The sequence below is a fragment of the Condylura cristata genome, unplaced genomic scaffold (assembly GCF_000260355.1).
Source record: "Condylura cristata isolate star-nosed mole 26May11 unplaced genomic scaffold, ConCri1.0 scaffold00004, whole genome shotgun sequence".
NCBI classification, from domain to species: Eukaryota; Metazoa; Chordata; class Mammalia; order Eulipotyphla; family Talpidae; genus Condylura; species Condylura cristata.
In genome coordinates this window covers 24,399,115-24,423,909 of record NW_004567105.1, presented here as the reverse complement: position 1 = coordinate 24,423,909, position 24,795 = coordinate 24,399,115, and the positions used below count along the sequence as shown (strand labels likewise).

General features: G+C 36.8%; 1 protein-coding gene across 1 annotated transcript in view; it reads right to left on the bottom strand.

The window, feature by feature from the left end:
• LIN7A (lin-7 homolog A (C. elegans)) overlaps nt 1-24,795 on the bottom strand; it is a 103,190-nt gene that overhangs the window by 49,180 nt on the left and 29,215 nt on the right. The window contains exon 2 of the mRNA XM_004675854.2: nt 17,851-17,969. Within this exon, the coding sequence (XP_004675911.1) occupies nt 17,851-17,969 (119 nt within the window). The remainder of the gene's footprint in view (nt 1-17,850; nt 17,970-24,795) is intronic.

The window sequence follows — 24,795 nt, the reverse complement described above, 5'->3', positions numbered from 1 at the left end:
TCTAATTTCCCCACATCCTCACCAATACTTATAGTCTTTTGTTTGTGCTGTGAAGTAAGTAAGTCACAGAAAGGAAAATAGCACTTGATTCCACTGACTTTAGATAAGGTGTCTAAAATAATCAATTTATAGCATCCAAGTGTTAAGGGGAAGGATGTCCTAAAGAACTCTGCAGTCTTGTGGACTCCGCCCCCTACTCCAGCTTTCTGGACTCTACCGCCTACTGCAGTGATTGGAAACTACAACTCCCAGCAGTACCAGGGAGAGAATTGTGAGGACCCAAGGGAGGAGCTAAGCAGGCATTCTGGGACATTGGGGGATAAATAGGGCGCCATTTCATCTCTCCTCTCTCACTCAGGAAACAGCTCTCTGGACCATGTGACACGGGCCTTTCAGTTAGTTTGCTGCCAGAGCTCCCAGTCGGCCGAGCAGGTAAGATATTCCAGTTGTTGTTTCCTTTTCTTTTCCCCTTTTGTAAATAAACCCATTTTGACCCTTTGGTGTGCACCTGCAGTACAGCTGAATTTTAAGTGCATGGGTGAGACCCCACAGACAGGTGGCCCAGTTCACACTGGGGTGCCCTGTAACAAAAGAATAGAATTATTTTCACTCAAGCTTTGGGGAATGGGGAGTGAATAAACAATATGCATAAAGTTTCATCTAAGCGAAAGGTATGAATTCTGAAGATCTGCTTTATAGCATTGTACCTACAGCCATCAACACCATGTTGTATACTTAAAATTTTGTTAAGAACAAATATCTCATTGTTAAGTGTTCTTACAACACAGCATTTTTATAATTTTTTTACATCACTCTTTATTTTGTGCAGTTTTTCATTTCAGTTGTAATCCCCATGGGCTTCCCACAACACAGCACTTTATTTTTAAAGATTTATTTATTTATGCTTACAGATCTGAGGAACAGGCCAGAGGTGCAGGGGTGGTGACAGGATTCACCATAGACAGAGTGGGGAGCAGAACAGACTGATGAAGTACACTACTGAGGGGAGCGGCAGGCAGTTCAGGAGAGGTCTGCCGTGCTATGTGGATCACCTCTGGGGCAGGGATTGAACTCATGCTGAAGTGGCTTTAGCATCTTAGTGCTGACAACACATTTTTAAACTAGGATAACGAGACTGCTTGTGCACAGTAACTAGAAATTCTTCTTAAAAATTAACTGATGAGGCCCTCCCCGGTAGCACAGCAGGTTAAAGCACAGAACTAAGAAGCTTAAGCCACTTCCACATGAGTTTGATCCTTCCTGCCCTGGAGGAGATCCACATGGCATGGCAGACCTCTCCTGACCCGCCCGCTGCTCCCCTCAGCAGTGTATTTCGTCGATCTGCCTGTTCTGCTCCCCACTCTGTCTCTGGTGAATCCTCTCACCCTCCACATCTCTGGCCTGTGCCCCAATTCTGTACGAATAAATAAATAAATCTTTAAAAAAAATCAAATGATGAAAGAATTTTTTAAAAATACATTTAAATGTTCTTTGAGGAAAGTGAAAGAGCAACGATTCACTTAGACCCTAAAATATATCTAAAGTTTGTTTTGTAAAAACCCCAGTTGTCTCCTCAGAAAATCTCACAATCTTGGGTAAATATATTTGTTAAAATATTTACATAGGTCTTTCATTATATTTATCTTTATAAAAGTCAAAAGACAAAATTGTGTTTGCAAACTTAGGGGAATAATAGAGAGAGCCCACTGAATGTATTTCTATGTTGAAACCAAATCAGCTGACCTCCACATAAGCTCAAGATGACATGGCAAATCAATTTCAAGAATCAATACACAAGGCTTGACCTCTTTGCTCTAATTGTAACCTCACTGTGCTCCAAATATCCTTTCCACCTGGAATCTGCATAACTTTCTAAAATTTGGCTCTGTAACAAGACCAGCAAAAACGTATTTTAAAAAAGTGATAGAAAAGATCACTTTATTACTGCAACAAAACAGTGGAAAAAATAACGGGCTGTTTACATTTACCATCTTAGGATGAAGGCATTAGAAATTTTTGTTTTGAAGAAAGCTGTCTTTCTTTTGGCCAGGAAGTAGGCATGTATTTTCATTAGGGATATTGTTGGAAGAGCTCTACAAAGAAAAACATCTGCATCATTATCACTACTGTCAGAAAATTTCTCTGGCATGCAAAGCAGTGAATGCCACTTGTCTTAGGCAGCAGAGATGCTAACTCATTAAAACACCCAGACCTGAAAATGAACTAGACTTCATTTAACTTTTGGAAGTGATATGCCAGGTTTAATTATAGAATGTAAGAAGAAAGCACCAAAAAGCAACATTTTTATGTGAAAATAGTTCATAAGACATTTTCTCTCTGAAAGAAAAAAGTAGGTCAGTTTTATCAATGTGGACGATGATTTGAATCTGAATGCATTATTAACCTGTCCTCAGGCTTCACAAAAATTTGCCTTTGTATTTCCATATCCTTGAAGTTAAAGCCTATGAAAATCTTAAGTTTGGAGTAAGAGAAGCTCAGAAAGTTTTAATTAGGTTGAAGTGCTTCATTATTGCTAACCCTCACACAGGTAAATGTTGTCATCACAGATTGAAGAGAAGTATCTCCTGGCCGCTGATCACTCCTGCCACAAAACCCATCCACTTTTTTAGAGATAATTGTCAATATAACTCACTATTAAAGGAAAACAACTATCTGCTCCATCCCTGCTTCAGATTCTACAGAGTCCTTCTGTTTATATTTTCATTGACTATTTTTTTAAGATTTATTTATTTATCCATACAAAAACTGGGGTACAGGCGTAGGTGCAGAGGGTGAGAGAATTTACCAGAGACAGAGCGGGGAGCAGAACAGGAAGATCTATTGAAATACACTGCTGAGGGGAGCAGCGGGCGGGACAAAAGAGGTCTGCTGCGCCATGTGGGTCAGCTGCCTGAGTGGGGATCGAACTTGTGCTGCAGAGGCTATGGATAGCATCATAGTGCTGCACTTTAACCCATTGCACACCAGAGAGGACCCTCTCCTCACCTATTTAAAGACATTTTAAAAGTCTTTTACTTAAAGAATAAAATTGGATAGTAACTTTTTTCACTTACAAAGTGAACTATATTGATAGTTCTGTTTCATAAAATTAAAGAAATTCTACACTGATGACTGGTGACACGAAAAGCTCATTCATGTGACAATATTTCAGATTTTATTTTTGTTAAAGATTTTATTTATGCATACAGAATTGGGGTACAGGCCAGAGGGGCAGCGGCAGTGAGAGGATTCACCAGAGACAGAGTGGGGGAGCAGAATAGGTCATAGGGTCTTAATGTAGGATTTACATTGGCTGTTAAAAAAAAAAGGGGTGTGAATGAAGGGAAAGGGTGTGGGGTGGGAGGGAGAAGGGAGACGGGAAAGAATAGTGATGCTTCATGTTTTGAAATTAGATATAATAGAAACCAATACTTGTTTCTATTAGGTAGGCATATTCTTCAAAGACCAAATTTAATAATGATGGAAGAGTTCTCTCCCTTTTAATTATTATGCATAAATTAAACTTAGAGTTTTTAAGTAGATGCAAAATTTTGGGAAAGGAAATAATCAGTAAGACGACTCTATCAAGAGTAGTAGGTACTTGATTGCATTTGAATATGGTTCAATTAGATTCCTAAGTAATTGACTTAAGAGTTCCTTTTGAAAACTATGAAAGTATTTTTCTGACTCTTTATTACTCACTTCTTATTTGTTTTCTAATCCATTCAGTGTAGCTACTAATATAAAAATGTTTCCAGTTTCAACTTTTTTTTTTAATTTAAATTCTGATTCTGTTCTTTTGGTTAGCAAGCATTCAGGTGAAAATAACAAAAGATAAAATTAAAATGGCTTAAACCAGATGGCTCTTAAACATTGCTCCTTAATGCTAGCACCTGGGGACCTTAGTCTATTGGCACTGATGCCTGGACCCCACCCAACATTCTGATCAAATTGCAGTAAGGTGTGAGCTAGACATTGTTTTTTGTTTGTTTGTTTGTTTTTAATTCTCTAGCTGTAGCTCATGTGCAGCAAATTTGGGGAGCCACTGGCTCAAACACTGAAAGGGGCTAATAACAAGAATGTCCAAGGGAAGGCGAGTCTAGAGAATTAGTTCAGGGACTTAAGCTTGCCACCATAGACCTGGATTTTACTCCTTTGGGTTGTTCAGAATATCAGTTTTGTCTCTGGGGGCTTGTTCTCACAAGGCAGATCCAAAAATCATATTCAGACAGGACAAAAGGAAGAGTAACTTGTTTTCCTGTCTATTTTTAATACCTGTGATATCTGTCACAGAAACTCATTATTGAACTTCCAAATCACACCCCATTAATGAGCTAGGGATCCCCCAGCATACTAAACTAACCACTTACCAGGGGAATGAGATTAAACCAACTCTTCCTTGAGTCATACTACAGGCAAGCAGGGAGAGAAAAGAGTGAAGACACCGGAGCAAAACTACATTTCTATAATTAGAAGAGGCAAAGGGTCACTTGGAGGAACGATGGAGTATCTACTTTTCTCACGTTCTATTCCATAACCTGCTGTCTACTGGATAGGTTTCCTTTGATGCAAGATACTTCCATGTATTTTTTTCTAGCATCCCTCTCTTACTACAAACATGATGTTCCATAAATAAAGAAATCATAAAGACGTCAGGACTCAGGAGAGTAACATTTGGAGACAATTCCATTCATAAAGTAATATGAATGGAGCTGGGATTATGCTAAGCAAAATAAGTCAATAGGAAAAAGATAAATTTTGGATGGTTTTATTTATATCTGGAATACAGAGAAATCAAAGGGTCAGGGGAAAGATACAACTTTCAAGCTGACCATAGCTCTGAGGAATATGGCAGGAGTGGGGGGTGATCGGAACAAGACAGGGGAGGGAAGAGCACAAGGGACTGTGCTGATGGATCATGGGTGACATGGTGGGACGAGAACTATGGGAACCACACCTGAGGGGAGAAATCAAATACAGTTCAAAAATTAATAATGATGTAAGAAAAAAACAGTACTTAGAAAAATGAACTACATTAAAAAGACTGCTTCCTTTTTAGTAAGGTCTTAGTAGAACAAATGTTCAATCTTTTCAACTCATATGTTGATAGCATTTGCAGGCCAAACAGACCCAGAAATGTGTAAATAAAAAAAGTTTCTGTTACTTGTGTTTTATATTGCCATTTTAATGTATTAGTTATTTCAATTTTCACTTAAGTATACTTCAGATTTACAGAGCACACTAAAATACTTATCCCTGAAGTGTTACTACATGGAAAGCAGAGCAAAGGAGAAGCAGGAAGCTGCTATTTTAAGCCTTCCAGAGTGAAATAATGAATGGTTAGCAACTTGACTGCACCCGGGTAGCATTTCTTCTCTGAGAGAATGTTGAAGTTGCCTCCTGTGAGAGTGTAATAGTAATTATGGGAGACCACCTGCCTAGGACCAAGGTAATCATTCATCAAGGTTTTCTAACATGTCAATGTTTGCATACAATGTCCTGCCATTAAGAGAGGAAAGAAGCTGGTAGAGGGCTCACATTTCTTTAGAGTTATGTATTATCTATCTTTAGGTATAATTGAGGTCAAAGTTCCCACAGTCACTAATCAACTAAGAAACTAGAAAGTGGCCATTGTCTAATTTAATTGTCTCTTGACAAGACCAACGTGGTACCTGCTCACTGTTCATTAAACACACCTGCTGCTGAGACTTAATGACGAAGGGAAGGGAACACAGCCTGTGGAGTGAGGTTGCTGGGTGGGGCCAGTTCCTGCCTCTGAGCTGCTCTCTCAAGGGCCCCAGATGGGCCATAATCATGAGACAGGCTCACCCTTGGGGAAATCCTAGCCCCACGGCTGTCATCCAGTGTCAAAAACCTGACCTCTTGCTTCTCAGCTGCTTTGCACTATACTCTGAGGAACACGGGTAAGGATGTGATACCCAGTATAAACAAACACAACTGTCAGCAAGATGCTACTAGGTGAAGCACGAGAAGAGAGTGAAGTGGCCCAATCTTAATTTAGGTAAAAAGAAAAAGGCATTTTCAAAATGTGTTTAATCAAGGTATCTTAACCACTACCCCTAACTCTCACTCCTTAATATCATGTAGTTCCAGAGACAAATGAGCTCGAGTGAAGGTTTCATGGGAACTTACTTTAATATTTAACGTGTATGTTTTCTGTTCATAAATAAATCTAGAGAGCATTGCAATCTAGAGAGGATTTCTCAGTAAAGGGAGTTCTGTATTCTCCAGGACCTATTTATTGCTTCTACTAAATTCAGACCACTTTTGTGGGCTATTTACTGGCTGGGTGTTGGGGGTATCTTCAAGCATCTTGGGAAAAGCTTAGCTAAGATCCCCAGAGTTCAGATGGAAAACCAAATCCTCAGATACTGTTTTATTAAAATTTTTTGCCATATTTCACAGGTCCTTAGAATAGTCGTATACTAAAATTTAAAAACTAATGGGGTTAATGTCACTGAACATATTTTTGAAAATTCCAAGAAGTGAACAATGATAAAATAGTCCACGTATTTTCAGAAATTAAATGACTTTATAGCTAGTAAAAGCATAATGAGAAGAAATATGCCTAAGGGAATTTTATTTATTTATTTATTTGCAAAATTATCTTCTCAGTCTAAGAGGTCACATTGTATGCTTTCCTGTCTGGCCTGTGAGTACTATGAGTAGGTGGACATGAGTTATATAACTGAGCTGCATGTAAGCCCAGCACACAAAATGGAAAATTGTAGAATAAAACATTTTAAGTTTTTCTGATGAATTTTGAAGAACTTATGAATTCTGGAGAGGAATTCAAGAAGTAGAGAGAAGGTGATCGAACAGATGGGAAATCATACTCTCAGAGGAAAGAACATGAAAATATGTGGAGAAAAAAGTTGCTGGTTGCAAGCCCCAGGAACTTTGGGGTCTCTCTTATAATCGCAAACACACATTCTTCTCATTGTGATTCACATGCAAAATGACAACGAATAATGTTATGGGAAAGCCAATCTCATACTTAGCACAATGGATGCCTGCATATGAGAAAATGATGGTCCTTCCTTAAGATACTCCATCTGCCTGGAAGCTGTAATAATAAATATCCAAATTCATTCATCGAACACAAAAACTAGTGGTATCCCTAAAGGGTGCAGCTTTGATAATCTTACTTGTAACCTCTGAGAAGACCCAGGAGTATTATTAACTGTAAGTGTATGCTCTTCAATATGAAGGAAGATGAATCCTTTTGATTCCTGTTCCCATAACCAAACCTTTCATTACATTCGAGTCCTGAGCAAAAGTGGGGAGCACAGCAAGCGTGGAGGATTGAAGAACTATTTCAAGGGTGCACTAAATTACAACTACTACCATCAACACCTAAGTCTCTGGCATCATTGTCTATGCCTTAATGTGAAATTACACACAAAAGAAACAAAAATGTCAGAGCAAGATAATTAGGAGCAGGAGCAAAGTTGCCAAGAGCCAAACCTATGGCCAGACTATGGATAGTGAAGCTACTAAGAACCCCTGCAGCATTTAGTTACAAAGTAAAAATTAGTATTGTTCACCTAGGGAAAAATATTTTTATTGCACTCAGAAGTACATTCACATTCACAAATTTGTGGTCTAACATATGAAAACTATTAATGTGATAAGCTGCATTATTTTTAGATGCAAATAAGGATTCTAAAGAATTACTTGCATAATTAAGAAAGGTCAATGAAACATTCTTCTATAAATGGAAAAGCATTGACATAGAAATGATCTAAGTCCTAAGGTCACTAGTGTTATAATAGAACAAACAAAAAACCTTATAGGATCAAAGATGGAATTTTAGGCTGAAACCGTGAGGGGGAAATATTTCCATCTTATTCAGATAATTTTCCTCTTTCAGACGTATTCAAAGACAAAGGCAATGTGATGAGAGAAAGGTGAAGAGCATATGTCAACAGCTAATATGCTTTTAGAAGCCAAGGCAAAGAGAAAATAGAAAAAACAGGGCACAGGAAATGTCCCTGCAAGTTAGCAAACAATGTGTAAAATTAATTTATTCCCTAAATAACTTGTTACATTACAATAAAATGTATATTGGATTGCAGTGTCTGAAATGATGTCTTTAAAAGGTTATTTTTCATTAGCAGAGTAAGTTAACAAGCTTAATTACAATGCAACTGTTTTTAAACCCAATCAAATAGTTTTATATATTCCAGTCAGTCATTGTACTAAAAAAAATCTCCTTTTTCATTTTGATTGCTGATATGTGCATTACTACCAAATACACTCAACTATATCTAAATAAATAAGTCATATTTATTGTCAAGTCATAAATATTGCTTTCCTATTCAGTATTTATAAATGTCTGAACATTTGCCATGGAATAAACAAAAACCAGATAAATGACTAATGTATAAATATTGTGCTGTATGGTCATATTTAATTATTGTATCTACTGTAAAACATTTTCCAAAACTAAGTACTTGGTGGTCAAAATCCTTTCGGAATTTATAGTAAATTAATAAATATAAATCTTGTTAACACTGGATATTTAATAAGAGGAAAATATTATTTCATCTTTTACAGAATGGAAGTATTTTGTGAAATATTATCCTATCATCTATATATAATTTTCTTATTATTTGGTCATTGTAACTATTTAGCTGACTAAAAAAACATAGGATAAATGTTCTGACATTATGTTTTAAGATCCACTTAACAGAGTCCAATTTTCATTACATAAAAATTCAAGTTGAGGAAATTCATTTGTATAGACACATATTTGAGTATATGGAAATTTCAACCTATCTTTACATGTGAAAATGTAAATATTATAAAGTAATAATTGCAACAATAGTCAATTTAATTTGCTTTTGTTTTTAACAACATGATTAAATCCATATATTTTTTAAAGATTTATTTATTTGTGCATACAGAACTGGGGTACAGGCCAGAGGGGTGGCGAGAGGCTTCACCAGAGACAGAGTGGGGAACAGAACAGGCAGATGGACAAAGTACACTGCTGAGGGGAGCAGCGGGCCGGTCAGGAGAGGTCTGCCACGCCATGTGGTCACCTCCGGGGCAGGCGGGAATCGAACTCGTGCGGAACCGGCTTTAGATTCCTAGTGCTGTGCTTTAACCCGCTGTGCCACGAGGGAGGGCCTAAATCCACATTTTAAATAAATGGTTTATTATCTAACTTTATCCTTTTTAAGATTAAAAGCTGAATAACAAGTGTGACTTAGTAATGCTATTACTTTCAGTCCTTAAGTCACAGTCGTTCCTCAGCTGTAATAATGTGGCAAAATTAATTAAGGCAAATGATTCTAAACAAATCTCTTTCTCTTAACTATTGTTTGGGTAATTGCTTATGCTTGACAAGGTATTTTGCATAAGATATCAACAATGATTTGAACCACACATAATTATAAGCTCTTCAACCATAGTAATTAATAAATTATTGTGTTCCCATGGTATTGCCTTGAAACTTTTAAAATATTTATTAGTGAGTAACTTAGTTGAACTATTATGGTGTCATCATAATTTCCTAAGACCTGAATTTCTCCCAACTTTATGATTGTACCACCTGAATTAAATTTTTTTTAAAGATTTATTTGATTTATTTATTTGTGCATACAAGAACTGAGGTACAGGCCAGAGGCTCAGGTAGTGAGAGGATTCATCAGAGACAGAGTGGGGCAGGCAGAACAGGAAGATCTATTGAAGTACACTGCTGAGGAGAGCAGTGGGTGAGACAGGAGAGGTCTGCTGTGCCATGTGGATCAGCTCCCTTGTGCTGCAGTGGCTGCAGACAGCTTCACAGAGCTGCACTTTAATCCACTGTGTCACCATGGAGGGCCCAGTGCTAGAAATCTTATTGAATTCTAAATAACAGAAATATTTATGAGATTTGAATGGAAGACATTTCATATCTTATATAGAAAAGTTTTATTTACTTAGCTAAATTCTAATAATTCCACTTCTTTTAATGTCCTGTACTAGTCGTTTAGTTTCTACATCTCAGCAGACTTAGAAATAATTGGTGTCCCATCCATGAAGAATTTGAATGATTTCCAAAGAAATTTTAATAGAATCTTGTTATAATTCACTTCCTAAAATAAGGAGTCAACAATGTCTACAGTCTAAGTAATGGTCATAGAGGAAATTTAATAGGCCATACTCTCATCAGAAACCCTAGGAAGTAGGATCTTCATTATGCTGTAAAACAAAAATAAAAATATTTTTTTTCATTATACTGCCAGTAACCTCTCCCACACTGAAACCATGTGGGCTTCTATTTCTCAGGCTAGTGTTGAGTATTCTTTAGAAGAATATGTGTGGCACTGTCATCCTTGTCTGACACCTGCCTTTTGCTATTCCCAAGTAGGCAGTACTTGAAACTGTTTAAGAAGGTGTGTAGGGGCCCTCCCTGGTGGCGCAGCGGGTTAAAGCATTGCACTCTAAGAAGCTTAAGCCACTTCCGCATGAGTTCAATCCCGCCTGCCCCGGAGGTGACCACATGGCGCGGCAGACCTCTCCTGACCCGCCTGCTGCTCCCCTCAGCAGTGTACTTCGTCGATCTGCCTGTTCTGCTCCCCCACTCTGTCTCTGGTGAATTCTCTCACCCTCCACATCTCTGGTCTGTATCCCAGTTCTGTATGCACAAATAAAATAAAATCTTTAAAAAAAAAAAAAAAAAAGGTGTGTAGGACCCTCTTTGGTGGCACAATGGGTTAAAGCACAGAGCTACCAAGCCACTGCAGCACAAGGGAGCTGACACACGTGGTACAGCAGACCTCTCCTGTCTTGCCCACTGTTCCCCTCAGCATTATATTTCAGTCAATCTGCCTGTTCTGCTCCCTACTCTATCTCTGGTGAATCTTCTCACCACCACCCTCCCCTCCACTCACCTCTGTCTGATATCCCAGTTCTTATGTGCACAAATCAATCAATCAATTAAAAAAAAAAGGTGTGTAAAGAAAATAATAGCAAGGAAGTTAGTGAAAAAGCAATTACTTATGTTATTGGTGTTCTGGAAAATCTAATATCTCTCTTCTTTCTTGACTGTAAAGAAAGAGGATTATCATTGCATTTAACACAAGAAATATTATTTTGTTACTGTCATGGGGAGATGCCTCTGTTGGTTATCTATGAATTCTGTCACTCATGCTACTAACTGGTCCCATCTTTCCAGAAGCAAGATGAAGAGAGGATGTGTGTCTGCGGGTCACTCATCCTTATCTTAGTGACTGGAAATGGTTTATTATAGTATTTTTATTGTGGCTTCACTGGTTCTTTGCATAGCCCCAGAAAAACTTGAAGTGATACCTTGTAAAAGAACTGCTGTTTCCTGACTACCAGCTAAGAGGCCTGGGTGTTATAACCTCCAAGTTTGAGCAATTGGAGAATGGATCTGTATATTATGATCAATGGATATATATGGGAAAAGTTTGGTACTACTAGAAGATAAAATTACCCATACATCTTTCTTTTCTCTTTATCTAGGACAGCAGGCCTTCTACTTAAAATTGTGGTTATTGGTAAAAGATAGTTTCCCTGTTGCTAGTGCTAACTTACTAAGAAAAGAACTAGGGGGACATATAAAACCAAGCATATTTGTGATGATTCTAAAATATTTGTGTAAGCTTATCTTAAGTGTACTACATTATTCTACCTTTGATGGTGGGAGTGTTATGGGAAATGTGTTGCTTGAGATAGAAGTTGTCCTGAAAGTTGTACAGTTCTATCTGTCGATGTTACCTCATTAAAAAAAAAAAAAAAAAAAAAGGCTCTCCCTGGTGGCGCAGAAGGTTAAAGCACAGCACTGAGAAGCTAAAGCCATTTCCGCATGAGTTCTATTCCCGCTGCCCCGGAGGTGACCACATGGCTTGGCAGACCTCTTCTGACCCGCCCGCTGCTCCCCTCAGCAGTGTAATTCAACCATCTGCCTGTTCTGCTCCCCGCTCTGTCTCTGGTGAAGCCTCTCACCGCCCCTGAGCCTCTGGCCTGTATCCCAGTTCTGTATGCACAAATAAATCTTAAAAAAAAAAAAAAAAAAAAAAAAAACTATTCCAGAAGAAAATATCATAATTGTTTTGGTGACATAATGCCAATTATACAATGATTAGTCAATTATTTTGCATTGCCTCCATTTTGCAATTTGGATTAACAAAATATATATGAAGAAATATATTACTAAAATACAATACATTGTCTTGCATTAAATTAGGCCATCAAAAAAGGCAAATGGTGAAATAATGCTATTCTTAGAAATAGAACACTGATAGGAATAGGAAATATGGAAATGAGACTCATAAAGCAATTTTTCAATTACTTTGGCTCATTGCCAATAGGCAGTGAAATAAATATTCCATCGTTTCTATGTTTTAGAATGTTGTGTTTTTGTACTGCTATACTAAAACTGTCCACACTTCGGAGATCTAGAACTAGAATGAGATTCAGGAGACTTTTGTTCTAGCACTAACTCAGCACTAATTTACTTGTTAAACCACTTAATTGCAGCACTGATGATCACAGGAAGGACCTGGAAACAAATGCTCAGCTGTGGGAGAGTAAGTTAATAAACTATGGCATATTCACCCAACAGAATATCTCAACAGTCAAAACAAGTGACTGCAGCAATACACACACACACACACACACACACACAAATGATGGAGTCTTAGCAGCCTCCTCCTATCAGATGCAAAAAGACGATCCCCAAAGATTTCATTAGCATGATACCTTTTTGTAGCATTGTAAACAAATAAAATTAAAATGTTTTTAAAGAAAATATACAAGTAGTCAGACTTGTATATACAAGTAGCTCTTAATTATATCTTGGTCAACTATGGGTCACATGCCCAGGTATATGGGATCCTGTGACATCTTGGTTGTTGTCATCACACTTCATGATATTTACTCAGTGACAAAATTGCATTTCTCAGAGGTAGCCTCATGGTGAAGTGATCCATGACTGTCTATAAAAAGAAAGCAATAAAACGATGAAAACAAGATGGAGTGGTCTCCTATCAGCCCTAAATCTTGTATGAGAATAGAGTGAAAGGAAGTTTATTATTATCTTACATATGAATTACAGGTGAAACTATTTTGACTCCTTTTCCATGTTTAATTCATATGTGAGGATAACAGAAAGTTGGTTAAAATGCTGATATTTAAACGCTGATTTATCAAAAATGCATTCATTTAGATCATTTATACAAATGAATTATCTAGAAACACTAAGGCAAGAAAAGATTAAATTTAAATGAACTTGTTCATGGTGGGGGGGGAGTTGTCATCCATGGTCCCAAAAATAGAAGTTCTCATTTTCAGCCTTATGATCTCAACAGAAGACAGACTGTTCACTTTATGTGACTGGTTCAGACTATAACTTCTCTGAGGACTCTATTACTTTGAACTACTGTGTAAGTACACGTAATTACAAGTTTCTGGAAATATGTACTGTTTATTTTATCATTTGTAGTAGCAAACAAAAAGATTTGGGCTAAGTATTTACTCAACAGGGATGCTAAATTTTCAGAGTTACTACAGAGCATTTGTGAGGGTCTGTTTAGAGATCTTTAAGATCAATGACCCATTAGTGCAATTATAGTCTAAGATAGTTCCTGCCACATAGACCATGTTCTTGCTACCAGAAAGTGACATGTTGATGTGAAAAACACTCAGCACATTATTAAAAATGTGTCTTTTCTCTGAGAAAACTGCAGAAATAGAACAATAACTGCACTTCACAATTCTCATTCCAGTGAATGATGTGACATATTGTGTTTTCTATCTCCTGTGATAAAATTGTAGATACTCTTTACAAAACTCAGAAAAGAGTACATTTATATTTTGTGATTTTTATCATTTAAAAATGATCATCTTCATAGTATCTGTCTTCTCTATCACATTCATATAGAATCTCATGTGTTCATCTATTTTGTTGACTATTCACATACACTCAGCTTTACATAATTACTTATAACCTATATGCAGGAAAATATAGATTGCTCACCACATGATCTTAGATTCATAGAATTGGAAGGACTTTAGAAATAAAGAGCAATTAGTCAAGAAGTATTTCTCAACTGATACCAGAGCTTCTTATTCAGCAATAGTCTTCATTTGGGCCAGTTGGGAGTATGGGAGATATCATTGGCCCTTTTGAGACTGAGGAAGCTAAAGTGTCATCCCCCCCCAAAATATGGGTACATGCATGTGCCATTTTTTCCTTCTTTTTAAACTGTTATCGTTGAGTTTCTGGAATCTATTTTAAATCTTCAGACTCATTTCAGTCTCTAACTGCCATGTTGAGAATCCTGTGTGAAATGCTGAGTGTAGCCTGACTCAGCAATTCCCTGTTTCCTCCTTATCTGTGACTATAAAAGAAATAGGAGTCCATATGCTAAATGCTGTAAAAGACCCCGCACTGCAGCCTGCTCTCTGAAGACCCTTGTAGACCAGACACAAAAAGACAAAGGAACCAATCCCAAAACATCCAAGCTCAACCACCCCCCAGCTTAACCCTTAACAAATTCCTGATTTCCCAGGCCCTCCTTGGTGGCTCAGCGGGTGAAAGCAGAGCACTAAGAAGCTAAAGCCACTTCAGCATGAGTCAATCCCTGCCCATGTGACACAGCAGATCTCTCCTGACCCACCGACTGCTCCCCTCAGCAGTGTACTTTGTCGATCTGCCTTTTCTGCTCCCCATTCTACCTCTGGTGAATCCTCTCACCACCCCTGCACCTCTGGCCTCTGTCCCAGTTCTGTATGCATAAATGAAGAAATCTTAAAAAATTCCTGATTTCCTGACCCTTGCAGAGCATACCTTGGGACTGTCCATTAGTTGTGCAGTTGCACCCTGATCCTTAGTCTAGAATAAAGTTTCTTGACCATGATAGCCTGATTATTTCTTCATTGATGAGTTATTTTGCATATTATATGACTCATTAAAAAAATATAATTAACAGGGCCTCCCTCGTGGCACAACTAGTTAAAGCACAGCACTGCGAAGCTAGCCACAGCTACTTCAGTATGAGTTCAATCCTGGCCAGGGAGGTGACCCACATGGTGCAGCAGACCTCTGTCTCACCCACTGCTCCCCTCAGCAGTGTACTTTGTTGATCTGCCTGTTCTGCTCCACATGCTTGTCTCCGGTGAGTTCTCTCACCACTACTGCACCTCTGGCCTGTACCCCAGTTCTGTATGCATAAATAAATAAATCTTTAAAACATAATAATTAAAACTACTTCCAACAAAGTAAATAATTATAAATTAACCAAACCATAAAACAAAAGAAACTTCAGTGACTGTTGAAAATATATTTCAATAAGAAGGTTGCTTTATTTGGAATGACCTTCACTTGGTAATATTTAGTATTCATCAATTTTGATCTGTTAAAACAAACTCAAATGACAAACAACACATTTTAATAAATATTAAAATAGCAAGTAGTCAAAGTGGCAGCTCACATAGCTTTCAGTAATAATATGTCCTTTTATAGTAGATTTGTGTCAAGACACCTGAGATTACTGTAAGACCCTTCAAGTTAAAGTTCTACAAAATCCTTTGTTCTCTAGTCAAATGAAATCATTTCGGAAAGTTAAGTGTCAATAAGGCAGTTTCTGTCTGTAAGGAAAGACATTTGAATACTCTTTTTTTTCTTTAATTGTAAATCATCTGCAGAGAAGTAACCTTTAGAAGACTTGCAGTCTTCCAGCTGCTGTAGATCTTCCCCATGGATAAACTGACAAGACTTTTTATTTTTCAGCTCCCTTTCTCTTCTTTCAGCATGGGAAAGGTCACGAGTTTTTAGCTCTACTCTCTTCCACCAAAATAGCTGTGTTTCCAGTAGCAAGTTTACAAGACCAGCAACTCTGTAATCAAATGACTAGTATCCTTTCTATGGGCTCTTGTCTTACAAGAAAGTGTAGCTACTAATGAAGCTGTCTCGTCAAATTAGCCTAAGATATAGCAACTCTGTCCTTAAAAAGATATTGTGTAATTTTCTGACCCAAATTCAATTAAGTGCATCTAGCACATATACTGGAAAGCCAAGAAAATTTTGACTGTCAAAAGAACACATTTTGTTCCATTTCTAAATAAAAACTTGAGAATAAAGTTTCCAGGCTATGACTGTGAAATTATTACACCACTTTTCACGGAGCAGATGAGACATCTTTACGATAACTGTGTGAGCTTTTAATGCATGCCGATGCTGCAAGTAATGTATTTCTAGGAAAAGTAGAACCTCTCTCTTGCCTCCAGTACAATCAAGCTGGATGTTGGAACCAGAAACTCTACAGATACTACATACAAACATCAAAATGTTATTTTCATTACTGGCTTTGGTTTTAACAAAGAAACTCTTCATTGGTCAACTTCATCTTTAAAACATCTGTGAGAAATCTCACCACACACACACACCCTCACACACAACCAGCATTTGCACTCTAGATAAAAATCAGAACTTGACTGAAACAATCAGAGTTTTCACTCAATTTCATGCCAAATTGGAATGGTACAGTTGTTATCTTCACTATACTGGCTTCAAAATATTAGCAAAATGTCAGTGTTCAGAAATAGGTTATATCAACTGAACAGAGACAGGCTTTTACTTCTTTTTTCTTGTTTGGAACAACCCACCAAAGTAGAAAAGTTTGATCAAGTTTTCTATAATTATTTATGATCCATTGTACTAGGAAATATGTCAAATAAAACACATTGAGGAATTATGTAAGTTTTGGTAATTTCTACTCTTTTATAGTTGAACTTCTTCCTCCAGAAAAAAAAATACATATATTATTTGTGGGATATATTTCTAAGATGTTCAGAAGTGAGCTTTCTTGAATTTAAGCTCTTTTTGGCAGGAAACTTATCACACAAAAAACAGTCTGGCTTTTGTGTCCCATTATATTTAGCAATGCAAATAAAATCAAAAGAAATATAAAAGCCATCAAGATTTCTTAGTCATTCGCCAACTTTAAGTTCAACATGAACAGAAAGAGACACATAAATATAATGTCAGACATGTTTTTGCTAATTCCTCTGACGGAAATGCTATTCTAGATGCCATTATATAATAAGGTTTCTAACTTTGTATAATGAATCCACGACACTCTATCAATGTTTAAAGTAAAACATTAAAACATATCTTCCAAAAATTTCCTTGTGCATAAATGGGTAGAACAAAAATAAAACATACATACATACATACATACATACATACATACATACACACATACATATATCTCAAGTGAGCCCTCTTGTAGCCAGTTAAATTCATTAGTTTAATATCCAATTCCATGGAAAGGAATGGAAAATACACGTGGTCATTACTTGTTTCACCTCAGGATTCTTAAAATTAATAACTCAAAAAGAAATAAGAAGTTTTTTTAGAAGAACATATGATCAGAGATTTTTCATGCTTTCACTAAATAGCAATGTTTAGTCAGTAGGAGGTTACTCCTTCAGATTTATCTGTGAACATTTCAGCTGAATGTTCTTTTAAGAAAATCTCAATCTGATTAATTGTTACTATTTCTACCTGAATTCTAGATGAATTCACATGACAGCTAAATAATGTATACTACATGGAACAATCATCTGCTGGGCAGGAATTTCATTAGCACCATAAGATCAAGAGTTGGTTTATATGTATGTATAAATTGTAACTGCTTCTAATTTAAGAATTTACCAGATGAAATTGCATTTTGTCATCTGTCCAAAGGCCTAAAAACAGAAAGTTAAGATATAGTTACAACCTTAACTATTTCAACTATATGTGGAAGAGACATGTTTTCTATCCAGAAGACATATGGCTGAATAGTTATTAAAATCTTAGTTTCATACCTCTCGAATAGCAGTACAAAACTCACTCTGAAGCACTTTTTTGAGGGACTGTAGCTTGTGCACTGGTACTTCTCCAGACTCCTGTAGTTTTTCCAGAAGTTCAATGGCTCTGGCGACATCTGAGCAAAATAAAATAAAATTAAAATGTAGAATAAGTGTGTCTCATAACCAAAGTACCATTATTCCAATTAAATGGTGACAATGAAAAGTAAGTGAGATTAATTATAAATTAAAATTTACAATTCATAGGTTATTGATTCTGTCTTTTGTAAAAGTTCTTATTAATCTGTTGTACACAGTTGGTCATTTAATACATCTTCTTGATGGCATTTCTTCTGTTGTTTCTGTCATAAAAATCAGATCGAATGAAGAGCTGGAAACATGTCTTTTTCTTTATGTTCTGATATCCCAATAACCAAATGAGTCCTGTTAAACCTATGAGATTTTTCTTTCAATTTGATGTTTCCATTTTTATGAGGATGCTATCACTTTAATCACATCTGCATTTGTTCATTTACTTGTATGCTTATTTCACTAGTATGTTTATTCACTAATATGTTCATTTTCCTTGCCTATAATTAATTGAAATTACAAGTTTATTTGTTACCATTGCATCCACAGAGTCTAGTCTATTGTAGTGAATAAACATTTTATAAATTAATTAATTAATGGTCTCTCGATTTCACTGCCATTATATTATTCTAGGTCCTCATTATATTCTCTCCTCTGTCTCAATGGAATAATTTCTTCTGCATATTTGTATGTGATCTGCAAAGTTACTCCAAAATAATGATAGCATAAAAAACGTATGATCACAGGCCCTCCCTGGTAGCGCAGCGGGTTAAAGCACAGCACTGAGAAGCTAAAGCCACTTCCGCATGAGTTCAATTCCCGCCTGCCACGGAGGCAACCACATGGCGTGGCAGACCTCTCCTGACCCGCCCGCTGCTCCCCTCAGCAGTGTACTTCGTCGATCTGCCTGTTCTGCTCCCCACTCTGTCTCTGGTGAAGCCTCTCACCGTCCCTGAGCCTCTGGCCTGTACCCCAGTTCTGTATAAACAAATAAATAAATCTTTAAAAAAAAAAAAGTATGATCACTTATCTATCTACTGGCTTCTAGAAAAAGAATTTTCAGAAACAGTTTAAATGCTTCTTGTTCGATTGGCAACACCATATGTTAATATATATTTTTAAAAAGTCTCTTAGTTCCATAGCTTTAAAATTTCTAGGATGGTTTTCAGATTGCTAAGAGAAAATGCTAAGGTGGAAGTCCATTCAAAAAGTACTATGGCTTATTCTAATTCACAAAAGCATTACTTAGGCATTTATGTGTAACAGACAGTTTCAGTTTCACCTGATTAGCTTCAGAAAGTAACCCCTATCCCTGAGAATATAAATTCTTTCATACATATAAATTCATACATACCTACGCACAGACATTCACTAATCTGTGTTCCTATTAGATCTGGCACAAAGCTTAACAAGAACCCTTCCTTTCTTAAACTCACAGAGCTCAGAATCACATAAAAGCATAGTTATCTAGTCATCATAAACTTGTCACTATCTCAGTATACAGGGAAATTGGCAGAGTTATATGTATTTAACCAAAGCTAGAATCTGGAAGTCTTTGAATTAGCAAAAGACTTTTACTTAAAATTATTATAGCAATAAAGTTTGTGTAGTTTTATTTATGAGTCTCCTTGAATTTCCTGTACCTAATCCTCCTTACCTTTATCTTATGAAATTATTCTACCAAATTTGATTATGAATATAGAAATTTGGGTTAACCAGTAGAGTTCAGATTATGAGGATAGTGACTGGAGAAACGACTAAGCAAAAACAATGAAGGCACAACCACCACTAGAATATTTCTCTGAAACCTATTCCTTCTCTTGCCGCTCAAGTTCATCCTCCGCCATCTCTCCCATTATCGAAGCAAAAACACTTGGGTGCTGGCTTTGCCCCACTACTCTGCTTTCCAATAATTTTAACTCCTAAAAACAGCATTTATATGATGTGGAAGTCATCGTATACTAATTGTTTAACAACTTTTAACCTATTTTATCCTGATATCAAAACTGTAACAGTGAACGTCCACATTTTGCAAATGAGAAAATTAAGATGTATTGTAGAGAGTGGAAGTATCTCATTAACAGGTAGAAAATCCTGGACTTTGAACGTGATGATTCAAAACTTTTATTTTTCAGTCTAGTCACAATTTTTCTTTAAGCAGCTTTTCCTTCAACATTCAGTGTTTTGATTAACAGCTTTGTGCATTGCAAGCTTTCTTGATTAAAGGCTGAGCTCTTAATCTTTCCTCCCTCAATAAAGATTAACCCCTGTACCTATTTATCAGTGTGCCTCTCTCAACTAACACTACAGGTCATCAGAATCACTTGCAGAGTTTTAAATGGAAGACGAGGTTCTCAGTCTTGGCCCTCCACTGGTTCACATGGGATCACACAAAAAGAATAGAAACCTAGGTCCTATCCATCTATATTTCTGATGTTATTATTCTGGGTCATGGCTTGGGTGCCAGGGTCCTCAGAGCTCCTTAGTGATTATAATGTGTGGTCAGGCTGGGAATCACTGATTCAGAGTCTCAAGCTCTCAAGGCCTATCTTCATATTCCACTAGCAACATTATACTTATGGCAATAATTGCTGTCACTTAGCGTGCTCCGAATGGCACTTATCTAAACATTTCACTTCTCTTAACAGCATTAAGTAATAGGTACTGTATTATCTCCACTTTGCAGAAGAAACCCAAACTGACAGAGTTAAAATTACTGCTGCAGGGGCTCTCCCTGGTGGTACAGTGGATTAAAGCACAGCATTATGAAACTCTCCAAAGCAGCAAGAGTTCAATCCCCAGCAGGAGAGCTGACCCACTTGGTGGGGCAGACCTCTCCTGACCCACCCACTGCTCCCCTCAGCAGTGTATTTTAGGTGATCTGTCTGTTCTGTGCCCCATTCTGTCTCTGGTGAATCCTCTAACCTCCATACCTCTGGCATGTACCCCAGTTCTGTAAACATAAGTAAATAAATCTTTAAAAAAATTACTTCTCAATCAGAAAAGGGAAAGGAGAAGAAGAATAAATGACTTTTTAAGAAAAATGAATTTAGAAGAATAGATAGAATCATAAAATATATATATATTACTTCTCCAAGAGACTATCTAGTAAACCGTAGAGTTAGGATTTGGATCTTGGAAATATAATTCTTGAATCTGGGCTATATTTGAGATGTGGTTCAGAAATATAAATTCCTAAAATCATTCTCTGTACTTTGCCTTTGTCAAGGCTCTTCATAGAGACTAGCTCATCTGATCAATCAATCCTTGCTTGAAGAATGAAAGCAGTAACTCTCAAATTTTAGTCAACATAAAAGTTTAATCCTGAGTCATTTGTTAAAAATTGAGATGAAATAAAAGGAAGTCAAAGATGGAAACTTGAAACCTGCTCTTTCAGTAGTCCTCTCAGATGGTTCTCATGCAAGAAGTGGTTCACAGCTATACTTTACAGGTTACAGATAATTTAATGCATGATCCAGAGCAAAGTCAGTGCTTACCGAACTTATTTAGGTCATATTGTACATTTTTCACAAGTATACAAAAAGATTGATATTGTTTTTCATTTCATAATTAATGAAAAGTAAACAAAATGCAAAAGACCAAAAAGATGAGTTATCTGGTCTAAGGCTATATAGCTAGTAGATGGTAGGGACAGGACTCAAAACAGATGTGTTTACTACATTGCCCAATGCTCATTCATTCCTCCATCCTGTGCAAAAAAAAAAGGGATTTGATAACAAATTAACAGAATTTGGGAAAAATAGATTATTGGTAAAATAATAAATGTAAGCAAATGTATTTTTTTAAATATTGTATTATGTGCCATTATTAACTGGAACAAACACTAACTCCAATACATTATACTGTAATTAATGTGTTCATACTGGTAACATATTTTGATCATTGTAAAAATGATCAGATTATTATTATATTGCCTAGAGAAATTAAAATTACATACTGGAAAAATTTCTAATAGGTTCAACTTTATAAATGGAAACAACAAAACATTGGAATTTAAGTAGGATGAGTTTCCAATGATCTGAAATGGTCCAGTAATCGTCTTTTCCTTCCCTAATGATCAATTTTGTTAATTTCATTGGCATTTAGATTGCAGAACTTGGCTCATTTGAATCTGGAACTTGGACAAAGATTGAGCCAGGTCATTTGAATCCTATTGTGCAGTAATTCCATAAAATATATTGAATACTCTCTAAAATGATATAAATTATCTACCAATGTCATCTTCAACTCTCACATCCCTTGCCTTTTTCCACTATCAAAATTGGAAAACATATTTCTCCTCTAGACTCTTTTGTAAATTGGCCAAGTTATTGTAAGTCTAAAGTCACTGGATATGGCTTCCAGGAAGGCTTTTTAAATGGACAAATTGCTGGCATATGCCCTCACCATTTTAGTCTTTGCACTCTTCCTCTTTCCCTATTCTTTTGCCAACTATAATGCCTTAAATTGCCTAGAGATGAAGCAGTTATTTTGGGATTATGATGCCCATCACATGCTAAGGAAGATGGAGTGGATGAAGGTAGGGCCCTAACCCTTGATGCCATCACTGAGCTTATGATTCTTTTCTATGAGCCCAATATATGCTTTATTATTTAGTCTTTTGTGACTTGCAGTTAAGTGAAAACCAAATGATTTACAAGTATGTGGCTTTAACTGGACTATTTCATGTTATATAGATGCGGTTGTTATCCTGGAGAAACTGGAGTTACTTTTGATGATTAGGGTGGTCATGGAAAACCTTTCTGAAATAGTGCCATTTTGAAAGAGACTTAGATGTTGAGAAGAAGCCAGTCATATGAAAATCCAAAAGAAGACAAAGTAGCTTCAGCACAATTAGACCCACATGATGCTGCAGACAGACCCTCCTGACCTTTCTGCTGCTCTCCTCAGCAATATATTTCAGCAGATCTGGCTGTACTGCTCCCTACTCTCTCTCTGGTGAATCCTCTCATCCCTCACTCCTCTGGCCTGTACCCCAGTTTTACCACGAGATGCTCAAGCTACCAATATAGTATCTCTGCTTTGCAAGATTCTTGAATATTTCATTAACAAGTCCCACAGACCAGAAGATAGCAACTGATTCCCATCACACTCCAGAATAGGAGTTTGAGAAGTAAATAGGAGTTATATTTTGTGCTATGATTTCATAAGGACGTTATCCTTTGATGTAAAGGAAGAAAGCCATCAGAGGAAAAGGATAATTCTTTTTTAAAGATTTGTTTATTTGTGCATACAAGAACTGGAGTATGGGCCAGAGATGCTGGGGGTGAGAGGATTCACCAGAGACAGAGTGGGGAGCAGAATAGGCAGTTGTATTGAAATACACTGCCGAGGGGAGCAGCAGACGAGACAGGAGAAGTGTGCTGTACCATGTGGGTCACCTCCCAGGCCAGGGATCAAACTTGGGGTGCAGTTAATGCAGGTAGCTTCATAATGTTTTGCTTTAACCTGTTGTGCCACCAGGGAGGACCCAACAATGAAATGCATTGATTCACATATTATAACTATCACTATGATTGACTATTGTTTCAATAACTATTGTGAATTCCAGAGTGTATACAGGAAACTAATTAGGAAGAAATGTATTATAGTCCTTGGTAAGTGATGGCAAGAGATGGTGGAAATTTAGACTAGCATGCAGCAACTGGATGGCACCCATGGACAACACAGATGGGTAGGAGAATCAGTGCCCAAGGGTTACAGTAATATGATGAATTCTCAGCAGAATGCTTTTTCTGCAAAAAAGAATTTGTTAGTGAATACAGTCACATGCCTTAACAGTGTTTCATCAGTAACTGTGACTGTTGCTTCGCTTTACCAATATGCAAGTAATATGAACATATTCAATGAATAACAAGAATAGCCACATAACAGACAATGACAAAATTATTTTAAAAGGAAATAATGAGGAGTGGTACTTTCTGTAATTATTTGCTTTCTGTCTGTATAAGACCCATCAATTCAAGGTCAATGGGACTTTGTAAAATTATTTATTATTGCACCAAGCAATTGGAAAATATGGATAGGTACAGACCTAAAACACAAAGACCAAGGAACTGTGAAGTGTGATAATGCTAATTTTAATCAGTTGTGAGATCTAAATGAGAATATAATTGCAATGAAGTTTTAATATAGAGGGTCTGGCATAAGCACAATATATGAGATTGATGTCACCTTTTCTCCTAACCCTTTCTTCCTATGAGTTCTAATTTCCTATTTTATTAGTGGTAAAGAGGAAATGTTAAGCTATAGGGAGGGAATTAATGATATTTAAATTTCTTTCCAGAAGGTAGCCGGTTGTCCTCTCTGGAAAGATAGTCTTACATCCAAAATTAAAGTAGGGTGGTTATAAACTACTAGATTTACTCATCAGTCAGTGTTTCCTGTATAGTAGTACAGAGCCATTATTAAAACCACATTTTAAATAGTACACATGAAACATTGACTTACACTGGCTTTGTATATGTCTAAAACTTGACCCAGAGAATGTTTTGTCTAAATATTTACTGTTGTGGAACAGGACTTGTACCAACAAAATAAAACAAATGGTCAATAATGCTCTGCCTTTCCTTTTTCTGTGATATGAGGCGAAATTGTCAATTTACAAGTCACTAATAGGACCTGACAATCAAAGTGTCCTTCTCATCTAAAACTCATCTCTGCTTTGATGCACCAGCAACTTTTCCTGTTCCTTATACTCAGACTGATTGGCAAACCCTAGGAAGAATTGGCTCAATTTAAATGTGCATACAGTAAAAAAAATAAACCCACAAACTTGGTTCCTGTTGTTAAATGCATCTAACTTGTCATTTATTAACAAAACCTGACTGACTTTTCTTCATAGGCTTTGGG